This window comes from Mesoplodon mirus (assembly GCF_964341445.2).
Source record: "Mesoplodon mirus genome assembly, chromosome: 7".
Taxonomy (NCBI): domain Eukaryota; kingdom Metazoa; phylum Chordata; class Mammalia; order Artiodactyla; family Ziphiidae; genus Mesoplodon; species Mesoplodon mirus.
This window is the reverse complement of record NC_138983.1, coordinates 10401768-10416105: the sequence shown is the minus strand read 5'-3', so window position 1 is coordinate 10416105 and position 14338 is coordinate 10401768. Positions and strand designations below refer to the sequence as shown.

The 14338-nt window shown below is 52.2% G+C and overlaps 1 protein-coding gene across 1 annotated transcript in view; it reads right to left on the bottom strand.

Moving 5' to 3' along the window:
- Positions 1-2263: 2263 nt before the first annotated feature.
- Positions 2264-14338, bottom strand: part of VWCE (von Willebrand factor C and EGF domains) — a gene marked incomplete at both ends in the record, with an annotated part of 29334 nt that continues 17259 nt past the window's right edge. The window contains 9 exons of the mRNA XM_082627779.1: positions 2264-2898; positions 6725-6815; positions 7173-7255; positions 7335-7467; positions 8452-8534; positions 10128-10224; positions 11562-11647; positions 12274-12391; positions 13711-13796. Of these exons, the coding sequence (XP_082483905.1) occupies positions 2264-2898; positions 6725-6815; positions 7173-7255; positions 7335-7467; positions 8452-8534; positions 10128-10224; positions 11562-11647; positions 12274-12391; positions 13711-13796 (1412 nt within the window). The remainder of the gene's footprint in view (positions 2899-6724; positions 6816-7172; positions 7256-7334; positions 7468-8451; positions 8535-10127; positions 10225-11561; positions 11648-12273; positions 12392-13710; positions 13797-14338) is intronic.

Sequence of the window (14338 nt, the reverse complement as noted above, 5' to 3'; positions counted from 1 at the left end):
CTTGAATAAACTGCAGCCATCAAGTGTCTCTCTGCAACGCCAACGGAACAAGCCAACCAAATGCGACTTGAAGGGGAAAAGCCCAGACTGGGAGTCCGAAGCCCAGAGCCCTCCTCCCAGATCAGCCTTCCTAATCTGTGCAAACTTCGGACACTCTCCTGACCTCTCTGGGCTTCTGTGGTCTCAGCTGTAAGCGGGGGATGGGAGTGTCTCAGATAATCATGTTTTTATACTTGGACCGACTTGAGGGAAGTGTCTACAGCTGTCCTCCCACCCCCCACCCCTCAGTCTCTTTTTTTTTTTTATGGCCATGCTGCGTTGCTTGCGGGATCTCGGTTCCCCGACCAGGGACTGAACCCAGGCTCTGGCAGTGAAAGTGCGGAGTCCTAATCACTAGGCCACCAGGGAACTCCCCGCCCCAGCCTTTTATTTTTTTTAGTGTTCAAAATGAACACCATTTACCTGAGTTCTGTGGAGAGGGGAGACTAGTATTAAAACTTGAATTGCATCCTTTACTGAACAGAGGGATAGCGGTGAGAAAATTGGCACTGACTCTGAGCCTCTGCCATGTCGAGAGCTGGCTTGTTTGAGGAGCACAGCCAGTCCGTGTTCTACACTTTCATCCTGAAGTTAGATCCCAAGTGGCGTCATGAAGCTGGGCAGGCTGCACAAGGTCACAAGCACAAAGCCCCGAGACTTATGGAGTCTGTATTATATGCTATCATCCCAACTCCATGAGGAAGGACTGTTGTGATCCCATTATACAGATGAGGGAACCGAGACCTAAGGTCTCACGGCTAGTCACAGCGAGTAGGGCTCAAACGTGGGTTTCATGGCACCCCAGACCTCACTCAACCACACCCTTTGTGTCTTAACTGGTCTCTAAGTAAGAGGGCCCCTAAGTCCTTTGCATCCCTAAAGTCTTTGGTTTTCACGCTCCTAATTCCAAATTCATTATTCCTGCCATCCTGCTTGGATTAGGACCCCTCCCTACACTAACACCTGGGGTGGATAACCCAGATGGCCTTTGCAGCCAGTGCCCACTGGGGACACTCTCCGCTGGGATACATGGTGAGCAGCAGGGCAGAGAAGATGCAAGGGGAGGATGGCCTGGGCCAGTGTAGGTGCAGGTTATTCTGCAGCCCCCTTGGGTTTCAGGGATAGCAAGTTGGTGACATGGTGACAGCATAGTTCTCTGTCTTCCACCCCCATCTCACTTTCCCCCATCAATGCTAGCACTGTCCTCTTTCCAGCTGTCATGGAAACTGGGCTGCACCGTCCAGATGCCCCCTTCAGGATAGACGCATTTATTACCCCAGCCGCAGGGAAGGTTGTTGACTGACAGCTCTCAGCCACCAGCCCTCACAGGGAACTGCCTTGGCTGACACCCCTTTCCGGGGCCCACTCCCCACAGATAGAATTACTGGCCAACATGGGGGCACAAAGCCCTGTCCCCTTGCCCCAACTCAGGCTGACTCTGAAGGCCAGCCCAGCCTCAGAGCTCCACAGGGGGTTGGCTGAGACGTGCCACTGCTGGGCCCCACCCCCTGCCTCCTGCTTGCCCCCCTCGGCCCACAGATGTTAAAGCTAAGCACAGGCCCTAAGACTCCACCCGCCGACTATTCCCTCCCAGGGAACCCAACCTGCACAGGCCTCTCCATCCGTCTTTTCCGCCCCCTCACTTTAGAAGTCTCCTAGCATCAAAGGCCACCAGGTACTTACCTAAGACCCTCCCAATCTAGCCCCAGGTCTGTGCAGGCTTTTCTCCCAAGCTGGGGGTTGAGGTGGGCACTTAGCTCATCACCTGAGGGCTTGCAGTGACATTTTCCCACCTTTCCAAAGGCGAGAAGTGAATGAGCAGGGCAGCCTGGGGGAGACTGAGACAGATTTTAATCAGGAAACCTCGGGTGAGGACACACGACAGCTGGTGGCACAACCCCAGTGGAATCCCAGGCCCCTCGGACCCTCCTCCTCCAGAGGAGGGACTCAGCTACCCCAACCTTTCTCAGAAGACAGGCGGGCCACGCAGTCCAGGGAGGATGCTGACGGTGGAGAACGTGCTGCTGGAGTCTCACAACACATCCCAGATGCTTCTTGGGAGCAAGGCGACATCGGGCCCTGAGGGTTTTCCATCCCCGCCAGGGGTCCTTAAGGAGTCGGCAGCCTCACTGGTCCCCAGAGCTGCCCTGCAAGTTCCCAGGGCCTCTGGCAGAGTCTTCTCTGTCTGGCGTCTCCCGGGCACGGCCCTGAAACGGAGGCCTGCTTACACTGTGGACTCCTCCTCCTGTGAGGGCCCCATGGTGGGCTCCTGGGGGCCAGGGCTGGCCGTGGCTGCAAGGGCTGCAGAGAGTCTGGAGGTGGCTGGAGAGAGTCTGCGAGGCCTGAGGATAGTGACGGGGGCCTCTGAGGGGCTGGGGCCCGTCGTGGAAAGGGCTGAGGCTCTACGCCGGATGGTGGCAGGCAGAGAAGGCTGTCTGGATGCTGTGTGGGCCCCGGAGGCTGAGGACGAGGGCTCTGGAGTAACAGGAGGTGGCCCGGGAGCCCCGGGAGAGGCCGGAGGTAGAGAGGAGGCTCCTGGAGGGATTGAAGGCCCTGGTGAGGGCCGAGGGGGCTGGGAGGCCCCGGGCTCCCCTGGGAACATGCCCCCTGGCCCCAAAGGGGGTGAGGGTACGGCCTGGGCTCCTGAGGGGCTCACAGGTATAGTCTGTATGTCAGACAGGTTCGTTCTCAGGAGGAGCTGGAGGAGCTGCAGCGCTGGCCTCCGAGGCGACACCGCTGGGGGCCCCGGGCAGGAGCTGCAGTTGAGCAGGGCCTCGGGGTCTCCACGGGGGGTCCGGGCCACTTTGCTGAGCTCAACGTCTCCACGTGGGGGGAGACGCCGGCTTTCTTCCAGGGAATCTAGAGAGGGGGCGGGGCAAGAAGATGCACAATGGTTCTCCCCTACGACTGAGGCAGGTCTGGGATGAGCTGCACCAAGGACAGTGCCCCAGCTCTGTCCCTTGAGGGTCCCTGTGCACCGGCCGTTGGGGTTGGGGGATCCCGCCGGCTCCTGCCTCCAGAAAAGGGAAGACCCAAAAGGAACCATGAGCAGAGAGAGACAGTTCACCAAGGCACTGGCTGTGTGACCTTGTGTGAGGCACATAACTCCCCTGGGCCTCCATTTCCCCATTTGTAAAATGGGCATCATAATAACGGTGATGACCACATAGGCCATGCAACGAGGACTGAATGAAACGGAGCCTGAGAGGTCTCAGCCTAAATCCAAATGTAAACTCTGGACTTTGGGTGACAATCATGTGTCAGAGTAGGTTCATTGATTGTAGCAAATGTACCATCTGGTGGGGGATGTTGACAGCAGGGGGCACTGTGCGTGGGGCGGGGGCAGGGGGATTCAGGGAGCTGTCCGTACCTCCTGCTCGATTTTGCTGTGAACCTAAAAATGCTTTAAAAAAAGAAGTCTATTGAAAAACTTTGTTTTTAAGTCTCAGCCTGGAGGCCAGCGCATCATAAGGGCTTAATCCATGGCGGGAGCAGAAGGGAAGGAAGGAAGAATATTGGAGAAAGGTATGATCAGGGAGGAGACGGAGGCTGGTAAACACATTACAAACTGGAATGATTACATTTTAAAAATCATCAAAAGATAACCTATAACTTTTTTAAAAATTGTGAATCACCCTGCTGTACACCTGAAAGTTATATAATATTGTACATCAAATATACCTCAATTGAAATATTTATATAAACCATCAAAAGGATAATCACAAAAACCACTTTACCAAAAACCACTGAATTGTGTACTTTGAGCGTGTGACTTACAGGGTGTGTGAATTATATCTCAAGAAAGCTATTCTTTTTTTTTTTTTTTTTAATTATCAAAAGGAAACAATTCACCTCGTATTTCAATAAAAAGCATTTCTTCTTAAAACGAGTTCACACATGGTGAACGCAGCTGAGGCAGGTGCCCCAGGAGAAGGAGGTGGGCTCTGCATCTCACCTCTTTGGGCCTCAGTTTCCCCATCAGGAGGCAGGAAAGCAGAATGGGAACGAGCATGGGGTGAGGAATCAGAGAGACCTGGCCCTGAGTCCGACAACACTACCACCTAGAACGTGGCCTTCAAGACAGAAACTTGGGAATTCCCTGGCGGCCCAGTGGTTAGGACTTGGCACTTCCACTGCATGGGGCCCGGGTTCCATCCCTGGTTGGGGAACTAAGATCCCATAAGCTGTGCAGCACGGCCAAAAAAATTTTTTTAATAAATAAATTCTTCTTAAAAAGACAGAAACTTAACTTCTCTGAGCCTCCATTTCCCCATCTGCAAAATGGAGACAATAAGAGCACCCATGCATAAACATTCCTGGGGCATTTAAATGAGACAATACAGGTAAAAGCCTCCATACACTGCCTGGCACCTTAGCTAACGATTAGTCTCTAGAAAGCAGGGGAATAATATCCATCAGCTTGCAGAGGGTTTTGTGCTGGTTAAGGTCGAATCTATAATCACTCAACAGTTCCCAACATAGTGACTGTATGGGATCAGGATGTTTCCAGCCCCAGCAGTCCTGACAGCAGCTGTCCATCCACAGAACTGAAGAGCTGCCCTAAATACAGGATGTCGTCTTCAAAAGGTCAAAGGAGTTAAAGAGGTATTTTATACAAGAGGAAATTCAGGCCACAAATCCGTGGAAAAATTCACTGTCTTCCTGGAAGTTTAAAAAATGTACAATAGTCACCGGTAAGGTACTTTATGGACATGTTAAACTGGAAAAATTAAATTCAAAACACACAGTGTAGAGTTGGTGGGCATATGGGGCACCAGCTACATCTCTGTATGCTTCCCCTTTCTCTAGGACCCCATCTGGTAACATGCTGTCATGCCCTAGGAGTCACCAAACCACTCCCAACACCCTGTGACCTAGTTACTGCACCTATTAACCACAGGGTCTGAATGCAACTCACAAAATTTGAAAACAAAAGTTGTCTGACCAAAGATTTTTCACAGTGGGTCCACTATGGATAGAAGAAAAAAAAAAAAGAAGAAGAAGAAGAAAAAAGAAACCACCTAAATGTCAACCAAAAAGGGAAGGGGTAAGCAAACCATAATATTTGGGAGCTTTTTTAAATGGCCAGCTGTGGGCTACATCAATATTTTGAAACTGTGTGTTACAGTAGGTTGTCCACGTCCTGTTTATACCTCTGCAAAAAGATCCACATGGACCAACACTCATGATGGAGAAAGACAAACAGATGTGAATCATTTTCAGGAGTGAATGTAGCAGAGTAGCTAAAAGCATTGACTCTGGGCTCAAATCCTGGTTCTACTGCCAACTGGCTGTGTGACCTTGAGCACCTCATTTCACCTCTCTGTGCCTCAGTTTCCTCACCTGGAAAATGGGGATGCTAATAGTATCTATCACAAAGAGTTGCTGTGAAAATGAAATAAGACGTATGAAAACAAACTGATGGCCAACAGGGACATGAAAAGATGCTCAACATCACTAATCATCACGGAAATGCAAATCAAAACCACAATGAGATATACCACCTCACAGCCATCAGAATGGCTATCATCACAAAGACAAGACACAGCAACTGTTGTTGAACTACCATATGATCCAGCAATTCCACTACCGGGTATATATCCAAAAAAAATGAAAACACTAATTCAGAAAGATATATGCACCCCAAGGTTCATTGCAGCATTATTTACAATAGCCATGACATGGGGACAACCTAAATGTCGATCGACAGATGAAGATGGATAAATATGTGGTGTATATATATATATACGCAAGGGAATATTATTCAACCACAAAAAAGAATGAAATCTTACCATTTGCGATAACGTGGATGGACCTAGAGGGTATTATGCTAAATGAATAAATCAGAGAAAGATAAATACCATATGATCTCACATATATGTGGAATTGTTTTTTTTAAAAAAAAACTGAGCGCACAGATATTGAGAACAGATTGGTGGTTGCCAGAGGTGGGAGGAGAGGGGTGGGCAAAATGGCTGAAGGGGGTCAAAAGGCATAAATTTTCAGTTACAAAATAAATAAGTCATTGGGATATAATGTACAGCATGGTGACTATTGTTAATAATACTGTATTGAAATGCTATACCTGAAAGTTGCTAAGAGATTAGATCATAGAAGTTCTCATCACAAGAAAAAAATATTCTGTAACTGTGTGGGGTGACAGATGTTAACTAGACTTACTGTGGTGATCATTTTGCAATATATACAAATATTGAATCTTTATGTTGTACACCTGAAACCAATATAATGTTACATGTCAATTACACCACAATTTAAAAAAAAGAAATAACATTCAATACATGATGTTCCCTGACACATAATGGATACTCAATACATATTAGCAATTATTCTTCTGCAAAGTTGATTCAGTTCCTAAATTCTAATTTTTTAAAAAGGAAGAAAGCAGAGGAAGAGATTCAGAAAGGAGGAAATGAAGAAGAAAAAGGAACAGTAAACAGACTCGTCAGACGGCACGGCACATGGTGGCATAGCACTGACGAGGGTCAGCAAGCCCAGGCTTGGGCCTGGGCGCACCACGTGCTGGCTGTGTGACCTTGAGCAGGCCACATTCCCTCTCTGAGCCTGGGTTTCTCATATCCAGCCCTGTACAAGTTCTGTGTTTCTGGGTGGAAGAGCAAAGTGGAAAAGGACGGTGGTGAGGCTCCAGGATGCAGAGGCCGCTTACCTGGACAGGAGGAGCAGCAGTCCCTGGGGGGCGTGGAGGGGTCCGAGCAGGCCTGCTGGCAGGGCATCTTCTCGCAGCTCACCTCTCCCAGCTGGGAAAGCAGAAGGACACACGTGAGGAAGCCCGGAGCATCTCACCCCTCCACAGCAGAGCCCTCAAGGACCTATTACACCAGCAGTTGGACCCACAGAAAGATCTGGGGCAGAAGCTGCAGGGCCTGACCCTCACCTGAACAACAGGTGAAGCCAAACACAGTGGGGCCGCCTTAAGGAAACAAAGGTAGAGAACACCATCAAATCCGAAGGTATCCCCGCAGGTAATTAAAGTTGAAGAATGGCAGGCGGAAGACGGGTGTACACTGGCTAAGGAGCTCCAAGTTTCACAAAAGGACAAAAGGCTAGAAGCAGCCCCTGGCCCGGCACGTCTAGGGTCCCCAGGCCCAGCTCACCTGGCATATGCACTGGGTACAGGGCTCATCGTCCAAGGTGAACACCTGGCCGTTCCCCACCTTCCTCCCCTCGTAGTTGCAGTCTGCAGGGGCAGAGACAGGGGCCGTGAGAGCCAAGGCCCACTCAGGGGCCTTGCACGAGGGGTGGCTGGTCCCACTCACCTCGGCACACTGGACAGCACTCCCCGTCAGGGTGGAAAGGGTAGGAGCAGGTGATGGGGCAGTCCACGGGCGAGCAGGCCACCGAGCCCAGCTGCAGGACACAGAAAACACTGAAGGCCCTTTGTTCTGGGGGGCTGATGGGTCACTCGTGAAGGACACATCACATAGCCACTGAGTGCCCATCGGAGCCATCGAGGTCAGGTGAGAGGTCCGTGGTGAAGGAAAAGACTGAGCCCCCCAGGTCCAGCCTTGTCCTCAGAGCTCATCTGTCAACAGCTACCTGTCGAACAAATCCATGAACCTCCCAGGGAAGCTGAGCACCAAAAACTTAGGGGAAAGGACCCAGAAGCCAAAGCTCCCCAAAGCACATGGCTGTGAACGAACAGGGCCACTCTGAGGCCAAAGATGTTCACCCCAAGTTTCTCGATCTTTCTGTAGACCCGTCTCTTTTCACCCACCGCCAGCAAAGAAGCCCCATTGGCATGAAACATCTCTAGCATGACAAGCAATAAGGACTTATTTTTTCCATTTTCCAAATACTAAATGATATTCCTGTCATTTAGACTGAGAGGCAGTATGGCTTAGGGGTAAAAGTGTGCTTTCTGAAGCAGACTCAGGATACTAGAATTGATTCTTGGCACTTCACTTGACTAGTTGCGGGGTCTCTGTGCCCGGTTGTCTCACCTAGCAGCTGGGGATGGAGGTACCCACCTCATAGGATTCCCCGTGAATTAACAGGTCGTGCTGAGATCAGGGATTGGCACGTGGCAGGGGCTCGAGAATGTGAGTATATTAAAGATTCCGTACAGAGTCCTGGGTTTGTGTTCCTCACCTCCACTCTCAGGGAGAATCCCTGGGCCATATTTTATACCGTAAGGCCCCCAGGACCCTCCCTGGTCACCCAGAAGCAGAAGACTTTTGCCAGGCAGGGTTAAAAGTATTTCTCTGGCCCTGGGTAAAGAATCACCCCAGGCAGGGCTGAAGGGAGCCAGCTTTCACCATGATCCAGAAGTGACCATTCTCTTGGAGGTCTCTGGATTTTGCCTGCAGGGTTCAGGAGCTGGTGGCTATTTCTGGGGAGTTTCCGAAGACAGGGGTCAGGTCTGGGTGGTCGTACCAGGCAGATGCAGCTCAGACACGGGTCCAGCACGGACGGGAAGGTCTGGTTATTGTAGAAGATTCTGCCTGTGTAGGTGCAGCCTGCCAGAGAGAGCATGTGGTGAGGGCCAGCCAGGGGATGGCTGGCCTTCGCCAGGAAGAAAGTCCAAGGTGTTTCTAGGCAGCAGAAGTCAGGCGAACGGCCTCTCTAGACACTTGCCCAGGGGGGTGGGGAAGGGACACAACGCGTGTCTGGATTGGGCGCTGACCTTTTTCTCGCTGGACTCAGCAAAGGGATCACAGCGTCTTCACTTCAAGGTTCTCCCCCAGGGAAGGGAGCCGTTCCTCCTACCCCCTCACTTGGCAGGATCAGGAGGAGGGACCCGGAGACTCAACCTGGGTGCCAGGCACCAGGGCCATCCTCTCTGCTCCTCTCCACTCAGTCGAATCCCAAACCCCTCCTTCCAGGAGGGTCCCCTACAACTCCCCTCTCTGCTTCCCGAAGCCCACAGAGGCCCCATCTGAGGGCTGCCACCTTGATGATATGTATCACATACTGGTACGTATAAAAGCAGGTGATGGTGGGCTTCCTTGGTGGCGCAGCGGTTAAGAATCCGCCTGCCAATGCAGGGGGCACGGGTTCGAGCCCTGGTCCGGGAAGATCCCACATGCCACGGAGCAACTAAGCCCGAGCACCACAACTACTGAGCCTGCGCTCTAGAGCCCACAAGCCACAACTACTGAGCCCACATGCCTCAACTACTGAAGCCCACGCACCTAGAGCCCATGCTCTACAACAAGAGAAGCCACCGCAGTGAGAAGCCCACGCACTGCAATGAAGAGTGGCCCCCGCTCGCCGCAACTAGAGGAAGACCACGCACAGCAACAAGGACCCAGTGCAGCTAAAAATAAAAAATAAATAAATAAATTTATTTTTTTTAAAAAAAGCAGGTGATGGGACAGTAGAGAAACATTTTATAAGAGAAAATATATAGGGAATTCCCTGGCAGTCCAGTGGTTAGGATGCCACAATTTCACTGCAAAGGGTGCGGGTTCCATCCCTAGTCAGGGAGCTAAGATCCCCCAAGCCGTGTGGCTCGGCCAAAAAAGAAGAAAAAAAGATATAACATACATCTATGATATGCTATATATCTATGACATGATAGATATATAGATATAGATGTATGTTACAGATATGTTATAGAGATAGATGTTATATCACAAAAAGAGACTAGGAAGATAAAACCATGAAGTTAACAGTGATAATGGGTCCTTTTTAATTTTTTTCTTTGTTTTCTGTATTTTCTAAATGTTCTATAATAAAATATCACTTTTGAAATAATGGAAAAGGTGAAAATTACTATTAAAACATAAAGGATCACTTTAATTTCCTCTCCCTGTTCTCTAATTGTCTCACAGGTATGTTCCTTTATCATCTCACCTAGGCTGCAAGCTCTGCATATCTTCATATCTGCTTCCAGCATCCAGACAGGGCCTCCCTTGAGCAAACTGCTTTCCATCCCTGAGCCTCAGTTTTCTCATCTCTAAAATGGGGTTGCCCCATGGGGTTGTTGCGAGGATGAGCAGAGATGAAGCATGTGTGGTGCTTTGCACAGAGAAGCCTGATACAGGGTGGCCCCAGATGTGGGGGCCGGGGGTGCTATGCCATCCCCGGCCCCCCAGGCAGGGCCTTACCTGCCGAACAGTCAGGGCAGCACTGCCCGGGGATCCGAATCGGGTGAGGGCAGGAGTCCACACAGTCTGTCCTCTTGCAGCTCACTGAACCATCTGCCTGAAGGGAGGAAGAACTTCACCAAGACCCCACCTGCCACGCCAGTCCCTACCTCCCCACCCACAGGCCCCCAGAAGAAAGGGCGGTGCTGCAAACTGGCCGGAGCCTGCCCTAAGAGGCGCCATGATGCAGATGGGAGGTGGCTGGGGTCCCCCAAAGAGGACCGGCTACTTGGGAAAGGGGGTGTGAGCCTTCCAGAAAAAAGCCTTCCCATATCCCAGAGCTGGGGTTTTGGTCTCCTCGGCTTCCCGTCCCTTCCCCGCAGCAGCCAAGGCTGCACCACAACCTCATCCAAACTCTTCTCAGAGTTTCCCTGAAACCCTGGCTCACCCCAAATCTATGGAGTCCAATAAAATCCTATTTTTATAGAAAGCTATTCCACCGGAAATGTCTTTCAGAAGATGAAAGCGCTATATACAGTTTCTTTTTTTTTTTTCGTAAGAAGCTGAAGTTTTGTGTTATTTTCTTGTAATATGAGTGCCCTAGATCAGTCCTGAAGGAGAAAAAAGGCAGCGGATGTACTTTGCTCCCCACTCTAATTCCAAAGAAACGTTTCCAAGTTTTCTAAGGGTCTAAGGCTTTTTTAACAAATGGCGCATCAAAGGGACTTGAAGGCCGCGCTTCTCACGTGCTCATGTGCACTCGAGTCACCGGGGGATTAAAATGCAGATTCTGAGTCCGAGCCCTGGGCAGCCTTGAGGTTCTACCAAGGCTCCCCTGGTGATGTCAACGACACAGTCAGTGCAGGGACCTCATTTTGAGAAATAAGCTCTAAGCTCCAAGCGACTAAAAACTCTCTTAAAGTAGAAAGGAAAGCCAACCGTACTTAAACATGAGCTAAAACGATCGCGTTTCTTGGTAAATAGCTGTGTTTGCATGTCTGTCCATCTGACTCTCAAAACTCACGCACCCTCACCCGCTTCTGATGAGGTGAGGTCACGTGACTCACATTAATGGAGGAAGCCTCGCCATTTCACAGAAAAGGCCTTAACTACTAGGCCTCGGGCTGCTCAGCTCCCTCTGTTATCCGTGCCCGGCGAAAACCCTGCTCCTGGGAATCCTACTTCCAGCTCCTTAGGCCAGCAGCTCCCCGCACAAGCACAGTGGGTCACACAGCACTCTTACGACAGACAGACTGCCAAGCTCTGTCATCCTGAAAATCTACCGAGGCCAGAATAACCTGGATCCCAGCCCCTTCTGTAAAAACGGGATTTGAGAGCATGGAAGCGAGACTGGGACAGGCCTGAGGTGGCCCCGCTTCTGCAGGGGCAGGGATGCCCGGCCCGGGACGGGGAAGGGTGGGGAAAGCAGCTGAAGGCGCGCAGGTTGTCATTCACCTGGCAGATGCATAACTCACAGGGGTCACCGGGAGACCAGATCTGTCCAACCGGAAACTCAACCCCGTTGTCGTCCAGAGAGCAGCCTGGCCAGGGGACAGCGGGGGAGAAAGGACGAGTGGGCAGAAGTGCCGAGGAGGGTCCTGAATGCCCGCGGGACCTACAGCGCCACCCAGCAAGGACAGACAGACGCCTCTGCTCACTCACACTGAGTCCACGCGGCCACCCACTGGGCCCAGAGCTGCCTGCTGCTGCCGCCTGGCTCCCTCAGTTAGTGAATTTTCCTGCCTAACAAGAGCCTGGTATACACAGGCACGCTCACACAAACATCCACGTCCACACACCCCCACAAACACAGCCATTCACACATACAGAAACCACTCCCACCCAGACACATGCACACAGATACAACAGACGCACAACAGAAACACACGGACACACACACTCAAAAACACACACACAGATACCACTCACACACAAACACGCAGACACATGTACCCAAGCTCACACACAGATGTCACTCACATACAAACTTAAAACACACACAGACACACACACACAGACACACACAACACACATAGAGAGCACTCACACACACACACACACACACACACACACAGAGTCTCAGCGGGTGAAGCTCAGCCTCCCCCGGCTCGGGCATCCAGGCCTGGTGTTGGGTGCAGCCTGGGATGCAGGGCTAAGCGGCCCTCACCTGTCATGGGTGCGGGTTCCCTGCAGGTGAAGCAGCACTGCCCAGGGCCCAGCCACCACTCCTCGCGGGGGCAATCCAGTTCTGGACATGGCGTGAAGGAACATTCCACCTCCCCGTTCTGGAAGAGAGCCAGGGGGCACAAACCAGTGAGGGCCAAAGAGGAGGCCGGCAGGCTGCCGTCACCCCCTTAAAAGTGACAGATCTCCAGGGAACAAGAGTGGAAGGAACGGCGAGTCCTTCCTTGGGGGCTGGGGTGAGGCTGGGAGAGGGTCCCAGGAATATGCCGGCTGCGTGGCTGCTGGGTCCCCGGCTGCCCCAGCTGCAGCCTCCAGAATCTCTTCCTCTCACTTCTGCAACAGCTTTCTGCTCTCACTCCAATCCACTCTCACCTGCAGCCAGAGAACTTTCTCAGGCACCAGTCCCATCACATCACTCCACCACTTCAAACCCTTGGCAGCTCACCAAGTCCAAACCCTCCACCTGGCTGGCAAAGCCCTTCATGACTGAGACTGAGGCAGAGGCTGTCGCCGCCCCCTCACAGACCCCTTCCCCTAAGCACTGCCCTTGGCTGATGAGGGTCACGTCCTCCAGGTGCCTGGAGGGTTCATTCACCCCCACTCCCCGGGGAGCAAGGAAGTACCTACAACCACCTGATGCTGGAGGTAGAGGAGCCCAGCTCCCTGGCCTCTGGACACACCCACCTCTGCGGTGCCCCTCACACTCCAGAGCTCCCTGTGGCATCATCCCGAGACCCCTCTTCTTGTGGCCCCTCCCCCCGCCTGACCTGCTTCCCCAGCCAGTCTCTCCCGAGAGCATTCCTTCAGAAAACCACTTACACGAGAAGCCCACCCCAGGCCCTGTTCTTGGAACTCAGCCCAAACAGGATCCCCACCTCAGCCGCATTTCCAGTCCCTCTCGCAGGCCGGGCTCCAGCCGGAATGGACACCCCCAGGCCTTAGAACACGCCCTGCTCTCTCCCACCTCTGCCTTCTGCTCACGCGGTGCCCTCTGCCAGGCACACTTGTCTCAGCTCCTCACCGGGCTGTCCTAGTCATCTTCAGGTCTCAGCTTAGCATCCCTCCCTCCAGGTAGGCTTCCCTAGAGCCCACAGTCTGGTTAAGAGCCCCGCTCCCCTGTCCATTGCCCACCTAGCTGTGGGCCCCTGACGGAGGGGGCTGGGGCTGTCTTGTGCTCAACTGCGTCCCCAGAGCCCAGCATTGTCCCAGGCACACAGTAGGTGCTCTATAAATAGCCGTGCTGAAGGACGAACTTCAAGGAGACTGCGGGAAGGCCTTGGTGAATGCTAAGGCCCCTTTAGTCTCTTTCCCGCCTCAGTTTCCCTTTTGCTGCATGGCGGCTCCTCTTCTCCTGGTCAAGGCATCCTGGGAAAGTCGTGTGCCCTGCCCCTCCCCAGCACCCACCCACTCAGCCCCCTACCTGGCAGACACAGGTGGTACACTCGTCACCACCACCACTGAACACAGCCCCGTCTGCATACCACCGGCCATGGAAATAGCATCTCACTGCGGAGGAGAAAGGAAGAGGCAGCTCAAGGTCTCTGGGCAGCTAAAGAAAAGGGGGAGCAAATGGGTGGGCGGGTCTCTGGGAAGAAAACACACCCCCACAATACTCCATGGCACACCCACACCCAAGAGCCCAATCGCTGCTCCCCTCCAAACCCTCACCTAAAGGTACACCGGTAGTTAAAAACCGACAGAGAGGGACTTCTCTGGCCGTCCAGTGGTTAAGACTCTGAGCTCCCAATGCAGGGGGAATGGGTTCAATCCCTGCTCAGGGAACTAAGATCCCACATGCCGAACGGTGCAGCCAAAAAAAAAAAAAAAAAAAACTGACAGAGAATGAACCACATGCAAAATAAGGTCCTTAACCAAGAAGGAAGGGAAGCCTGGAATAACTAAAGACTAAGAGAAAAGAAGAAATGAAAAAAGACGGCCCCAGACACCTACGGGAAGGTCTGGGAATGCTGCCAGCCCCTGGAGGCAGGGAGGATTCAGTGAGAGCCTCTCATCTGAAGACGCCCCATCCCTACTGGTAACAACAACCT